General features: G+C 41.4%; 1 protein-coding gene across 16 annotated transcripts in view; it reads right to left on the minus strand.

The window, feature by feature from the left end:
- Nucleotides 1-4,690: 4,690 nt before the first annotated feature.
- The window catches only part of KDM2B (lysine demethylase 2B), a 126,651-nt gene continuing 116,876 nt past the window's right edge, over nucleotides 4,691-14,465 (minus strand). For all 16 annotated transcript variants that reach the window (XM_081285203.1, XM_081285202.1, XM_081285201.1 and 13 more), the window contains one exon: nucleotides 4,691-5,817. In XM_081285203.1, the coding sequence (XP_081141329.1) occupies nucleotides 5,636-5,817 (182 nt within the window). In that variant the 3' untranslated portion in view covers nucleotides 4,691-5,635. The remainder of the gene's footprint in view (nucleotides 5,818-14,465) is intronic.

Below are 14,465 nucleotides of genomic sequence, written 5' to 3' on the forward strand. Positions count from 1 at the left end.
TTGCATACAGTCTGAATGGTATCTGCAACCTGGTCTAGCATCCTCTTCAGAATAAATGAGAGCACCTTCAAAGATGTCATAACAAATTGCAATGCTTATCTTTGCTGCTTACTTACCAGAAAGGTCAAGTACTGTTTAGCTGTTTGTTAAAATCAGGTGTTATGCTAGATGCTGTGTAGTTTCCAGCAGTTCTCAGTATGAATCTGGATAGATAGTGCCCAAGAAGTTAAAGGACTGTACAGAATCTCAGTTAAAATGTGGCTGTAGCTGGGTACGGTGGCACACACCTGTAATCCCAGCAGCTCAGGAGGCTGACAGGAGCAGCTCAGCGAGACACTGTCTAAATAAAATACAAAACAGGGCTGAAGATGTGGCCCAGTGGTTGAGTGCCCCTGAGTTCAATCCCTGGTAACCCCCCCCCAAAAAAAAAGGTGGCTGTATCAGGATCTGGGGTGCTGTTTAGTGGTAGAGCACCCTGTAAGCATGCACAAGGGCTGGGCTCCATCTGATACTACGAGGGGAAAAAAAGACGGTTATGTCAGAATAATTCGAACCTAGCTTAGATGTCAGTTTCTTTTAACCTTCTCAATACCACACAGCAAATAAGAAACTTCAGATAATTATGTTTCTTTCCTTAGGTCCCGTTTGAATCAGGGTGTGCTTTTGGTTGATCCCAGCTGTGGATTCTTCCTATTGCTAGGGGGCAGATGTTTTTAGAAATGGCCAACTTAAAAAATCTCCAGTTTTTTTTTTTTTTTTGACTATGAAGCTGGTAACTCATGCCCTCATGTACTGGGGGGATCTACTAGTAGACCTAAAAATAGCTTTGAACTTAGGGCTGAAACATGCCTTTCTGCCCTTTTTTCCCCCCTTATCAAGGCCCTGAGAGTATTTTCAAATGCTGAACCCAGGCTGGGCTCCCAGCTTGAGCAATCTATGTAAGCTACAGCTTTGATGCCCATTCCCTGCCACAGCTGCAGGGGCACTGGCACTTAGTCTACATTTCAAGAGTGAACTCTTGAAATTTAATATCATCCCCACCCCCTGGCCCTGCAAATCTCTAACTTGGTGGTGGGAAGCTCTACCTCGCGGCCTGCGCAGTGGTTTCATTAATGAGGTTCTGGCATTCAGTTAGTTAGAAGAGATCAAAATAAAACACACAGACAGTACCTTATTTTAATGCTAGGTCCGAGACGGCTCGGTCTCCCTGTTTCCCTGCCTCCAGCCGCTCAGCAGGGCAGCGAGGATTACTCTGGGCTAGCAGGAGAGAGAGAGAGAGCGAACACGCCGGGGATCAGCCTTTTATTTGGGGGAAACAAGAGATTCAGGGGAGAATTCCATCCAATGAAGGTTGAGGGGGGGCTGTACTCCAAGGTCAGGGTCAGTGATTGGGTCTCCAGGGTCAGTGGTTACGCACACCCCCACACGGATGGGCTCTCTCATCAGGAAAGGGTCGGGATAACTCCGATACAGCCAGAGTGCCTCAGGCCCTTAACGGGAGTCACCCAATCACGTGTCAGAATGGCTCCCCACAGGAAGCCTTTAAATTCAGGCCAGCAAATGATGGTACACAAATTCAGATTTATTTACATGTTAGCTTAAAACATGCTTCTTATTCTTGACTTTTGGATTTATATAGTTGGACACAATACATCTGTTTTATTTATTTTTATGTGGTGCTGAGGATTGAACCCGGCCTCTGCATGTGCTAGGTGAGCGCTCTACCACTGAGCCATAACCCCAGCCCAAATGGTGGATTTTTTTTTTTTTTTAAAGGTAGTGCTGAGATCACTTGGTTTAGTGACAAACTGACAGAGATGTTTAGTGCAACAGGCTTGACAAAGTACGGACAGCCCTTTTGTATCTGTGGATTCAACCAACTGAGGATTAAAAATATTTGAAATATTATACTAAACATGTACAGACTACTTTTTCCTTGTCATTAGTTCCAAAACAATTAGTTGTTACACCGTAACAACTATTATGTAGTATTTACATTGCATTAGGTATTATAAGCCATCCCGAGTGACTGGGAATATATAGGAGGATGTGTGCAAGTTATGTGCACACGGTGCACCATTTAGTAAGGAACTTGAGCCACTGCAGACACCAAGGGATGGCTGCTAACTTGTGTGGCAGAAGGCCAGTCATTTCCCCTGCAAGTTGCATGTTTTAACTGGCATACCATGCATCTTTACGTTAATTCTTTGATTAGGTAATGTCACATGGATAAAATTCTTCAGGTCCACACTGGAATATAGTGAAGTGCCTTATCCTCCTCTTTTTTGTTGTTTTTAATATTTTTTAGTTGTTGATGGACCTCTATTTTATTTATTGTTATGTGATGCTGAGAATCGAACCTAGTGCCTCACACATGCTAGGCAAGCTCGCTTTCACTGAGCCACAACCCCATCCCCCTTATCCTTCACAGTGAGAGGGTAGTCATTTGAAGCTCCACTGTACCTTCCTTCATCAGCATCAAGTTCCCTAGAGATAGGACCTCTCCCCTGAGGTGGGAAGCTATGGTTCAGCACAGGGAGTGCAGTCAAGCAAGTGACTCTTTCACTACTTCATCTGCCCTGTGTGGGCCTATAGCTGTTGGCAGCAGGTAGCTTAGGCTGGCTTCACCCTAAGTTTATTTTTTTTTAAATGGAAATCTTTCATTTTTAAATTTTTTTTTTAAAGAGAGAAAGAATTATTTATTTTTTAGTTTTCGGTGGACACAACATCTTTATTTGTATGTGGTGCTGAGGATTGAACCCAGGCCGCATGCACACCAGGCGAGCACGCTACCGCTTAAGCCACATCTCCAGCCCACCCTAAGCTTATTTTTAAAAGGTCTGTACAGAGACCTTGGATTTGCATTGGGGTGAATCTCACCAGGCTGTTTAGTACTCTTGTGGCAAGCTCACCTATGGCCTGTCTTGCATGCCTAAAATATGTCAGGACATTGCTGTGTGTCCCTATGATAGCGTGGATCTCTAGCAAGTGGCAGTTCTGCCACAGGCGCCTCTCGTAGACCTGTGTGCTTCGAGAGTCCTTATAGGAGAGGTACTGCCTTCTAACATGGAACTCTGCTATATTTTCAGCAGTCACAGCTGCAGCCCTGAGCCTCAATGTTGGCTGCTAACAAATGAATACAAGGACCTCTGAAAACCACTATTACTCTTAAAGCTATTTCCCAAGGAAGAGAATAACCCAAGTAGCAAGGTAACTTTCATTTGCAAGTTCAGAGGACTAAGGCTACTAAGAAACAGAACTTGTGTCTCTCCAACATGAACCATCAGGACGAGCAAAGATAAGTTACACTTTTATACTTAATTCTGTTAAGTGGACCACCGAGTTAGTTATAGGGTGCAATGACTTCAGTGTCATTTTGCCACAATGGCATAATAAGGAAAAGGAGGGTAAATAAAAAATTGGACTGTTGCTGGGCATGGTGGCACACACCTGTAAGGCCTGAGGCAGGGGAGGCTGAGGCAAGAGGATAACAAGTTCAAGGCTACCCTGTCTCAAAAAGGGATGGGGACATAGCTCAGTGGTAAAGTACCCTGGGTCTCATCCCCAGTATTGCAAAAAACTGGACTATTAGCAGGAAGGGCTTGTCTAAGGGGGACAAGGTTTTATGTTCTTGACTATTGAGAAAAGAAGTTGGTTATCCTCCCCATCTTCAGATTCGCCACAGCAGTTATTTCTGTACATGATTACGAGATTACAAGACCCTACTTAGAAATAATTTTAGATCACTTAATTTTTTTTTTTTAAGAAGCCAATCCTGGCAATTGGGAGGCTGAGGTAGGGATATTATAAATTCAAGGCCAGCCTCAGCAACTTAGACCCTGTCTCAAAATGAAATATAAAAATTGGGGCTCAGTGGTTAAGAAGCACCGGGTTCAATCCTTTACCAAAATTAAGGAAAAAAAAAAATTCCTCACTAGTTTTTCTGCCACCTGGGTAAGTTACTACATAACCAAGTGTCCTCTCTAGCTACTTTGCAGGAGGGGAACCTCTCCTTGAGTTGTCTCCTGTGGGAGATTTTTTTTTTTAAATATTTATTTTTAAGTTTTAGGTGGACACAATATCTTTATTTTACATTTATGTGGTGCTGAGGATCAAACCCAGTGTCTTGTTCATACTAGGCGAGCTCTCTACCACTGAGCCACAACCCCAGCCCCATGTCTCCTGTGGGGAATTTGAGGAGATGATGCCCAACCCCCACAAATCTTGGAAACTTCAAAGGATAGGTGATACCAAGCAGCCATGGAAGTTGTTGTACAGATATGGCAAGAGGCCTCCACACAGGTGAGCTGCCCTGCCCCTTAAGGAAAGTCTGTTCCTTAATTTCTATATTTGGCCATATTACTTTATAGTCCAGAAACAGCTGAAGGAAAAAAAAATCATGTACTCTGAGGCTGCTATACTTTTCAGATTAAAGAGAAATTATATTGACCTACAGACCCTGGGCTTTCCAATTAAAATTCCTAGTCCTCTCCTCAAACAAAAACCCCCGAACACAAAGATTTTTTTTTTTTTTTACAACTGTTTATACAAATTCAACAAAGGTAAAATCGCGTCAGGGAAAGTCTAGGAAACACCACCATACAACAATGGCACTTCTGAATGCAGAACATTACAACTAGGAAACAGCCAGGTTACGAACCTAAATGAGAACTCAACTCACACTTCAAAGGAGAGGAAAAGAGGCTGTGTGGGCGCATTTATTCTACTACTTGTCTCACGGTATAAATTAGATCTATGTAGAGTACAAGAGCTCATGCTGGAGCAAAACCCTCCTGAGTGCAAAGGCTGAAGTCTGATTTGTAAAATTTCAGAAAAAGGTGAATTCTCTACAGAGGAAACTTGGCAGAGTGTCTTACTTCGACTGTAATTTACATCTGTCCACATCATGCTCGTGTAACTTCTTGACATACCAAGCAGGCTCCACTTCCAGTTAAACATGCTTTTAAGTGGAAGGTCTTGGCCCACTCTGTCAGATCTGGGCACATTTGTAGATGAGTTCTTTGTGTTGATGAAGTACAGGTTAAGTTCTCTCCTACCTGAAGGAAACCAGGAAAGTTGGCAATCTCAAAACAATAAAAATACTGGTATGCATTCAAACCTTGCATAAATAACTTTTAACAATTTGTACAAAAATAGTTCTGCATAATGTAAGATGTAACAAAACCAACCAAACAAAATGTGTCAAGACGGCAGCAGATGTGGTGTGTGGTCCACTTTATATTGACACCAAAAACCTCAGCATTTCAAGGAACAAGGTGTCCAAAACAAAAACACCACAGGGGGTGGGGTAGGGAGAACCCCTAAAGCTCATACTTCAAAGAAAATTCCTCCAAAGCCCATCTTCCTGCAACGGGAATGTCTTCTTGTAAAGGCCGCTTAACTGTGGTCCAGAAAGCAGTGCAGTTACAACGCAGAAAGACCAGAGGGAAGAGTCTGGCTCACACATCCCCAAATGGGTGGCTTCTCCCTTGGCAAGACTTGCAAAATGGAATCGTTCTATGGTCTGTTGTTCCAAGTTCCATGAGAAATAAAAGCCCTCGTGTTTTGTGAAGTCTTTCCCTTCCCCAGCTGCGCCCACCCCCACCTACCCCATATTTACATACTTGTCCTTGGACTAACTCAGTTTTTGCAGGAGTTTTTCTTCCACTTGCCCAAATTGGACACTCACAGACATTTCAGCTATAAACTGCTCACAGCCTTCCTTGGTGACTTGCTTGCAGTACCTCAGGTCAATATGACAGATATTTCCACAGCGTTTGAAGAAGGACAGGCACTGATCAGTGACCTTATTGCAGTCTACAGGGAAGACAAAATTATGTTAAAGAAAATGTGAGGTGGGGGAAAAGGTGCATTGTACAAAAGCTCCTCCTGGCACTCCACAGTGGAACCAGGCACAGCTGTCTCACATGCAGCCTCTGATGCCCTAAAACAAAATGTATTTGCTTAAAATTTTTCTTCTTTAAATGGGCAATGGTTTCATCCACCAACTATAAAGGGTTCATTCGGACTGGGCTGGGGATGTAGAGCATTTGCCTAGAATGTACAAGGCCCTTAGGTTCCATCCCCAGTACCCCTGGAAAAAAAAAACAACAGTATATCAAGTAAAAACCACGTAGACCACAGAGCTGCCTCTTCATGTACACTCAAGCAAATCTATCTATGCTGTCAAGAAGCTTTTTCCATCTAATATACTGTTGAGTACTTTTCTATGTGCATTACTGTATACTCATCTGCCTGTTCCCTTTCAGATAATGCTCAGGGGGACATTGCTGGATCAGAGAGAATATTCTGTAAGGTCATCTTGGGGAATCCTCCTTTGCCTCCTGGTTCATTTCCCCTGTTTTTTTTTTTTTTTTTTTTTTTTTTAATTCTGAATGTCTACCTGTGAAGAAGGATATGCCCAATATGCTGGAAGGGGATGGAGAGGTTCTGTCCAGAGAATAAATCAGAATGTATAACCCTAAACCACATAAGGCACCCCCTTCAGCTACATATGTTCATCAATTTATACTTTCTATTTTCCTTGAAAACTGAATCCACGGTCAATTGCCTTAAATGTCAGTCAACATCTGAGATTCACCATATAGCAAAAGGAATGATTTCTTTTATGGCAAATTAAATGGAGGAGATAATGATTCCTACCTTCCTCTAAATGGTGTCAACCCAAGCTTTCAATTCTGCAAATATTTCAACAAAATTGATACAGGTGCATTAAAATAAGTTGGAAACCATAAACAGAACATGGGGAAAATGTGCTATCTTTTATACATATAAGCTGTCCTATAAAGAGAACATAGGGCAAATGATCCCTGGGATGCTAGGACATGTAAAGAGAACTCATAAAGGCAATGGGAATTCATGAACGGGGAATAGGTGGTGCTGAGAGGCTGTCTACACCACCTGCAGAGTCACTGACAATGAAAGCTGGGCAATTAGTGAAGGTGGGAGAACTGACAAGGACCCTGGCAAAAAGATGCCTCTCACTTTCTCTAGGGCAATCCCTTAATCTAACTAATCCTTCAAAAATGTTCCCCCAAGAGAGCCACATCCACAGTCCTATTTTGTATTTTCTTTACAGACAGGGTCTCACAGAGTTGCTTAGTGCCTTACCTTTTGCTGAGGCTGGCTTTGAATTTACAATCCTCCTGCCTCAGTCTCCCCAGCCACTGGGATTACAGGTGCCCTGCTCATTTTATAATCTTGTACAAAAGTCAAAGGAAGGGTATTATATATGCTAACATATTATTCCTTCAGAAAAAGATGCCCTCAAAACAATAATTGATTCATTTTAAGTGTAAAGGTAAGGATTTTAGCAGTGATAAAATATGCTTGTTTTCGCTACTCAAAATTTGACATGAGGCCCTATATCAAACAGGTCTTTTTCCCTGAGATCCAGTTATCCTTAGATGGCAAGAGTTGCTTACGGTGTTCACCTAACCCGGACAATATGAGCAAACTCCATGGATGACCAGCTAACCAGGGGCTCTAGTGTCAGCTGGTAGGGTGCACCTGTCTGTGGAAGTCTGAGAAACGAGGCTGGAAGAAGTCTAATACACAAAAAGAACCTCGAACCTCTCCACAAGAGTCCTTTCTATTCAGCTTTCTGAAGGGACATGCCTTTGGGCTTCAGCTTCAGGGTTTTTTTTTTTTTAAAACCAAGGGGGCTGGGGTTGTGGCTCAGTGGTAGGGAGCTTGCCTAGCACGTGTGAGTCCCTGGGTTTGATCCTCAGCCCCACATAAAGATAAATATGTTGTGTCCATCTATAACTAAAAAATATTAAAAAAAAAACTTCCCCCAAAAACCCAAGAGCCAAGGAGCATGCTGGCTGACATATCATCCTCCAAGGAGGTGTCAAGGCTGTCTGCAGGAGCCAGATAAGCACAACAGAAAGGTAAACATCAAGACACAACTGAGGCCACTCGACAGCTGCAGGACTTGTCCAGCAGGCCTCTCTAGCTAGGGGACTATTTCATGGGAGGAGTGGTGATAGCAGTTGGAGTGGGGGTAAAACTGGACAGCTCTGGAAGGACCCCCTTCGGGAGGAAGGTGGGTGAGTCTGGAAAATTCTCAGGAGGACTCAAGGGAGGGGTCTAAAAAAGGTGCCTCAGTGTGTCAGCAATGGCAGCCAGGAGAAGGGACTGCCTACAGCAGGTGGGGCCATTCTCTGGTGTAATGGACTCTGACCAGCAGTTCCAAGGCTGGGAACTCACCCTGAAGAACACAGTATACGATTATCACCTGTGATGTTTTCTTGTCAAAAATATACACATTGAATTTAAGCAAGTCTACAGTTCACAGGAAAAATGAAAACAAAACAAGCTAAATTCCACAAAGTCAACAAATTCTGAATGTGCACATTCTTCTAAGAAAACCGTAGAAAGACTAGGAGGACTGTAAGGCTTTTTAATTTTTTTTGATGGCTTTTATTTATTTATATGCAGTGCTGAGAATCAAACCCAGTGCCTTGCACATGTGAGGTAAGTGCTCTACCACTGAGCTACAACCCCAGCCCTTCAAAAGTAGTTTTTTTTTTTAATATTTTTAGTTGTTGTAGATGAACACAATACCTTTATTTTATTTTTATTTGGTGCTGAAGATTGAACCCAGTGCCTCACCTGTGCTAGGCAAGCACTCTACCACTGAGCCACAACCCCAGCCCTAAGCAGCTGTTTTGATAATGATTTTTTTTAAAAAATATTTTTTTAGTTTTTTAGGTGGACACAATATTTTTTTAATCTAATTTTTAATTTTTTTTCTGGACACAATATATTTTTTCATTTTTATGTGGTGCTGAGAATCGAACCCAGGGCCTCACACATGCTAGGCGAGCGCGCTACCACTTGAGCCACATCCCCAGCCCAGATAATGATTTTTTTTTTTTTAAAGGGCTGGAGATAGAACCCAGGTGTCATGCATGCTGGCAAGTGCTATCACTGAGCCAGACCCCCACCCTACGTTCCTTATCTAAGGATAGCTAACTGATAACAGGAAGAGGCCTGATGAATATGGGGGCCCTTCACCATGAATAGTGGAAAACAAAAATATATGGAAATAAGCATATTTTATCAAATAGGCAAAATCCCTCTCCTATTTACACTTTTATTCTTCTTTTGACTTGCAGGGTCAGCCATCTTGGTATGTTTGAGGGATTAATTAGAAGAGTAAGCAATGCCTTTAGAAAAAGTTAGAGGTTACTTGAAGCATATTTTTTGTGCATCTCCTTTTTGACAGTTTTCCCGTCTTCAGTCTCACTGAAGAAAAGGCTACATTTGGTGATTTTTAATCTTTTTAGGTGTGGGACTATTGTTGTAGTCCTTATTCTTAGCAAATATACACAGAAGTATTTAAAGATGTTTAGGGGTGAAATGATGTTTGTAAACCTTCAAACAAATAAAAAGAAATATGTAGAAAAAGCACGTGTGACACAATATCTACAACTGCTGCGTCTAGCTGGAAGGAAATGTTTCAATTGTACCATTTTCCAGTTTTCCTGTATGTTTGGACATGTTCAAAATACAGAACTGGTGGTGTGAGGAACTCTATGGATAGGTGAAGAAAGATGTTTTTCCTCAACTTTTTTAATGGTGAAAAGTAGAAGAGTCCAATGAAAGTAAGCTGATTAAGAGATACAAACCTCCATTAGTACAGTCCATAATAAAGAAGCTTTCCTACATAACAAAATTCTAGACAAAACATTCAGTGTAAAAAGTAATAAATAAAAAATGATCTGTTTGCAGATGACATGATCTTACACAAAAGAAAACCCTAATGATTCTACCCAAGAGGTGTGGGGGAGAGAGCTTTTTTTTTTTTCTAATAAACTAAAATTCAACAAAATTGCAGGATACAAAAACCACACAAAACTAACACCAGTGAACAATTATGAAAGGAAATTAAGAAAACAAGCATTCACAATAGCATCAAAAAGAAGCAAAAGGGGGCTGGGGATGTGGCTCATGTGGTAGCGCACTTGCCTAGCATTCGTGAGGCACTGGGTTCGATTCTCAGCACCACATAAAAATAAAATAAAGATATTGTGTCCACCTAAAACTAAAAAATAAATATTAAAAAAAGAAGCAAAACTTAGAAATAAATTTAAACAAGGAAGTGAAAGACTTGTACATTGAAAACCATAGAGCAGTGCTGAAATTAAAGATATATAAATAAAAATATTCCATCTTCATGGACTGTTCATGGATTAGAAGACTTAATACTGTGAAGATATCAGAGAGATCTATAAATGCAATGAAATTGCTAAAAAATCCCCAATGTGTTTTTTGCAGAAATAGAAAAATCCATCCCCAAATTGATGTGCAATGCAATGGACTTGAAATTGCCCAAAACTCTTGAAAAAGCCAGTTTAGGAGACTCTTGCTCCGATTTTGAAACTTAGCTGCAAAGCTAAAGCAATCAAAACACTTGGTACTGGCATAAGGATACCATAATTGAGAACTCAAAAACAAACTCTTGACTGTAGAGTCGAATGATTTTTGACAAGGGTGTCAACACCGTTCAACGAGGGAATAGACAGTCTTTCCAGTAAATGATACTAAGAAAACTGAATATCCATATGCAAAAGCATGAAACTGGACTCCCTACCATACACCATATACAAAAATTTAACTCAAAATGACCTAAACACAAAATGTAAAGCTGTAAAACTTTTCTAAAACAGAAAATCTTCATAAGATTTGGGAAAAGGAGGAAAAATTGGCCTTCATCAAAATTTAAAACTATTCTATGTAAACGACACTATTATAAGAGTGACAAAACCACCCAAAGAATGGGAGGAAATATTTGCAAATCATTACCCAATATTCAGAATACATAAAGAACTAGACAACCTGATTAAAAAAATGAACCCTGAAAGCATTATACCAAGTGAAATAAACCAGTCAGCCATAAGAAGGACTGGATGATTCCGCTTCTATGGGGTATGTATAGGAGTGGAATGGAGTGCTTAGGGGGACTGGGGTTCTGCCCACTGGGTATGCTTTTTTAAAAAAAACTTTTTTTTTTTTCTTGTAGATGGACAGCATGCCTTTATTTTATTTGTTCTTATTTCTATGTGGTGCTGAGGATTGAACCCAGTGCCTTACATGTGCTAGGCAAGCGTTCTGCCACTGAGCTACAACCCCAGCCCGGGTATAGCCTTTTTGACTGGGTGATGAAAAAATTCTGAAAATGGATCGTGGTGATGGTTAAAAACTGAGTGTATTTCATGTCACTGAACTGTATATACCTAAACATGGTTAAAAGGATCAATTTATTTACATATTACAATAAAATTTATTTTATTTTGGAAGCTAGCTACAATACATAAAAACATAGCAGGTTTAAAAAAGCTGAACCCTACTCCTAATCCTAAACGTCTGAGGAGAAAGCAGGGAAACACCTCCAAGGGATTTGGCACTAATTTCTTAGAAAGCACTGTTTATTATTAGAGTCAACACATATATCAGAAGAGGAGGTAAACATGGGATTAGAAGCAGGATGACTGGCTGAGAATCTGTTTAAGGAACAATAAGATGCCCAGATTTCCTCCCCAGCAGAAGACAGGCCACCATGCACAGATATAGGGCTACCTACTCAAAAATGGGAATTAAGCAAAAATTTACCTAGTCACTGGTGATAACCCCAACCTCCTTCCCCATGCCCAGCACAAGAACACTGGTAGCTCAGCCTACACCCTCCAGTTTGGAGATCAAGGAGTCTCTGGTGACCCTGATCAACTTAAGAGGAAGACAAAATCTGGGTCTGGGTTTCTGCAAAGAAACCACCAATGAAGATGACTCTTTAACGGCTGTCCATAGCAGGTGAACTCCAATCATCTGCCCAGAGTGTCCGGTTACCCTTGACTAGACAAGCAACTGAGTTGCCAACATTCAATCTCAGGACAGCCTCTTATGAATATAGCTTGTGAAATTAAAAATATGGCTACCATTTGGTTTTGATCAATATAAACAGCAATTTCACATGGCTCAATCTACATGACAGTAGAAATGGAAAACTCACTGTATACATTGTATGACAAAAGAGAAGAAAACTGCTAGAAAACAGCAAATAGATACAGAGGTAGAAAATAAGAAGAAAAATGGATGATATCAGGAGTAGGACAGAAAGAAACAGAAGGGGAAAACAATAAGAATAAATTCAAGAAATTTTTCTAGAATTGAAGAACATATGTTTCTAGATCGAAAGGGCTCATGAGTGTTTAGTGTGATAAATCAGACTCAAGCCAAGGTTCATCATCAAAAATTATGAGACAAAGACAACTTCTATAATCTTCCCTTGAGAGAAAAGAGATTCACTGATGGATGAAGAACCAAATAGTTTTGGATCAGGCATGTGGACCTGGAGGACAGTGGAACAATGCTGCTCACTCGCTGAAGCAACATGTCTCCCAAGCTAGAGCTCTAGACCCAGCTGAATTACCAACAAAATGTAAGGTCTAATAAGGACATGTGTCCTCTGACCAATGAGAGTCAACTTCAAAAGATGATATGGAATCAAGGAAGGAGGGCGTCCAACAAAGGCAGAAACCCGAGGGGATGATGGTAAAAGACCCAGGATGACAGCGGTACAGCAGAGGTGGCCAGTCCTGATGGAAGCAGGAATCCAAACAGGAAAAAAGAAAGGGAGGATAAAATGGTGGCCAGAGGGGAGGTCTGGTTGTGGGATTGATGAGTTTGTGCGGGGTAAAAGATTACTCTGTTCTGTTGTTTAGTTTGCTTAGAAACCAAGCAAATAAAAATGAAACATTAACTCTAGGAAACCCAAAAACAATTGATACAGGAAAGGAAGTTTACTCACAATCCACTATGTGGCTCAACAGTGACCAATACTCACATGGTCATAATAAATAATAGTAACTTAACCAAAAACTAGAAAGAAAAGAAAAAAAGGGTGGTGGTGGGGTGCCAAGAGGATGCAACAGCAGTAAATCTTCATGTTCTGTAATAGCCAGTTAATAAAGACTAATGTCTAAATGGAAATGGCAGTAGAGGGGCTCACTCTGGAATATGGGGGTAAATACTGGAATAGAGAACTCGAGCTAAAGGATTGCCTCAGAGGGAAAATGGGAGGTGGGGCAGAAGCAAGGAACTGCCTTGAGCATTCAAAAAAAACTTCTAGGTTGAAATATGGCCCGGGTGACAGCAGCTAGAATTTCAGTGTCATTTATCATGAGACCAGATCCTCCAACCATATTTGTGGATCATGAACATGTCAACTGCAATCTATTTTGTGGCAGAGACTTATTTTATAATTAACTAGTTATAATGGTGGGAGAGGGGGGAAAAAACACCAGAAGAGACTACAGAAATATACCTTAATATACTTCATGGCTAATAACAAGAATGCAGAGCTCCATCTGTGTGTAGTGAGATGAAAAGGTGACTTCAATGTATTATGGTGGAAAGATAAAATACCCAGAGATGATTTACACACACATACCCCCACCCCCTATACTTCCTGAACTACACTATTTAGGGGAGGGGATTTAGATAGAGATCTTTGCTACACACCCACAGTAACTAAGCCAGAACACGAAGAGTCACATCAAGCACTGAGAACAAGACACCATCTAGCCCTTCTCCAAAAGGCAGGTCCAACACCAGTCCAGGCCAATGAACGGAGCTTCAATCTGGTGCCTCTAAGGAGAAACCTCTTTTCAGCACAGCTCTTTTCTTTGCCTCTAGGAGTGGGACAATCCCTGTCACCAAAATTTCATGAGGAAAGGAATGGTATCCTAGGTACAGTGGGATCTCACCCGGCAGGCAGGCCTGGTATGCAGCATGGATGGTGGGGGGTGTTCATCTGTCATGAACTGGGATGTAAAGACAGACAAACAGTGAACCCTGAAGAAGCAAAACCCCAAATGGAGTCATGTAAAAATGGAACTTAAATGAAGTGAGGGTATGCTTCAATACTTAGTAATTTCACGGGAGAAAAAAAATAAAGATTTAAGTTTCTATTTCTTTCTTTTTCTTTTTCTTTAAATCTCATCCAAATGTGACACCCCAACCCAAGCCATCCTAAGCTATCAAACCAACACTGCATTAGATGAGTAAGGACAGGCAGCACCGCCTCTTGGCTACTGCACCATACATACAGCCAAGCTCCCAGTCCTTCAGAACCAACTCCCACCCCATTAGTAAGTGAAGGAGTGAGGATTCCATGGTGTGACAGACAGACAAGGAACAACAATGGAACTAACTGAAGTTTTTTTTCTCTCCATCAACAGGCCCTAGATAGCAGGGCCATGAGGAGTACACACAACAACAACAAAGGCAGAGACTGTTCCACTGCTTCCGCCTGGCCACTGGTCTCTAGATAGAAGCCCTGTCACCGTGGTCCTTGCCCCATGCCTACTGCTGTCCCCCTACCCTGGCTGGAAGGCATCAACTCAGTTGTACCACCTTCAGGAAGTTATCCCTAGCCT

The sequence above is a fragment of the Spermophilus citellus genome, assembly GCF_964194105.1.
Source record: "Spermophilus citellus genome assembly, chromosome: 3".
NCBI classification, from domain to species: Eukaryota; Metazoa; Chordata; class Mammalia; order Rodentia; family Sciuridae; genus Spermophilus; species Spermophilus citellus.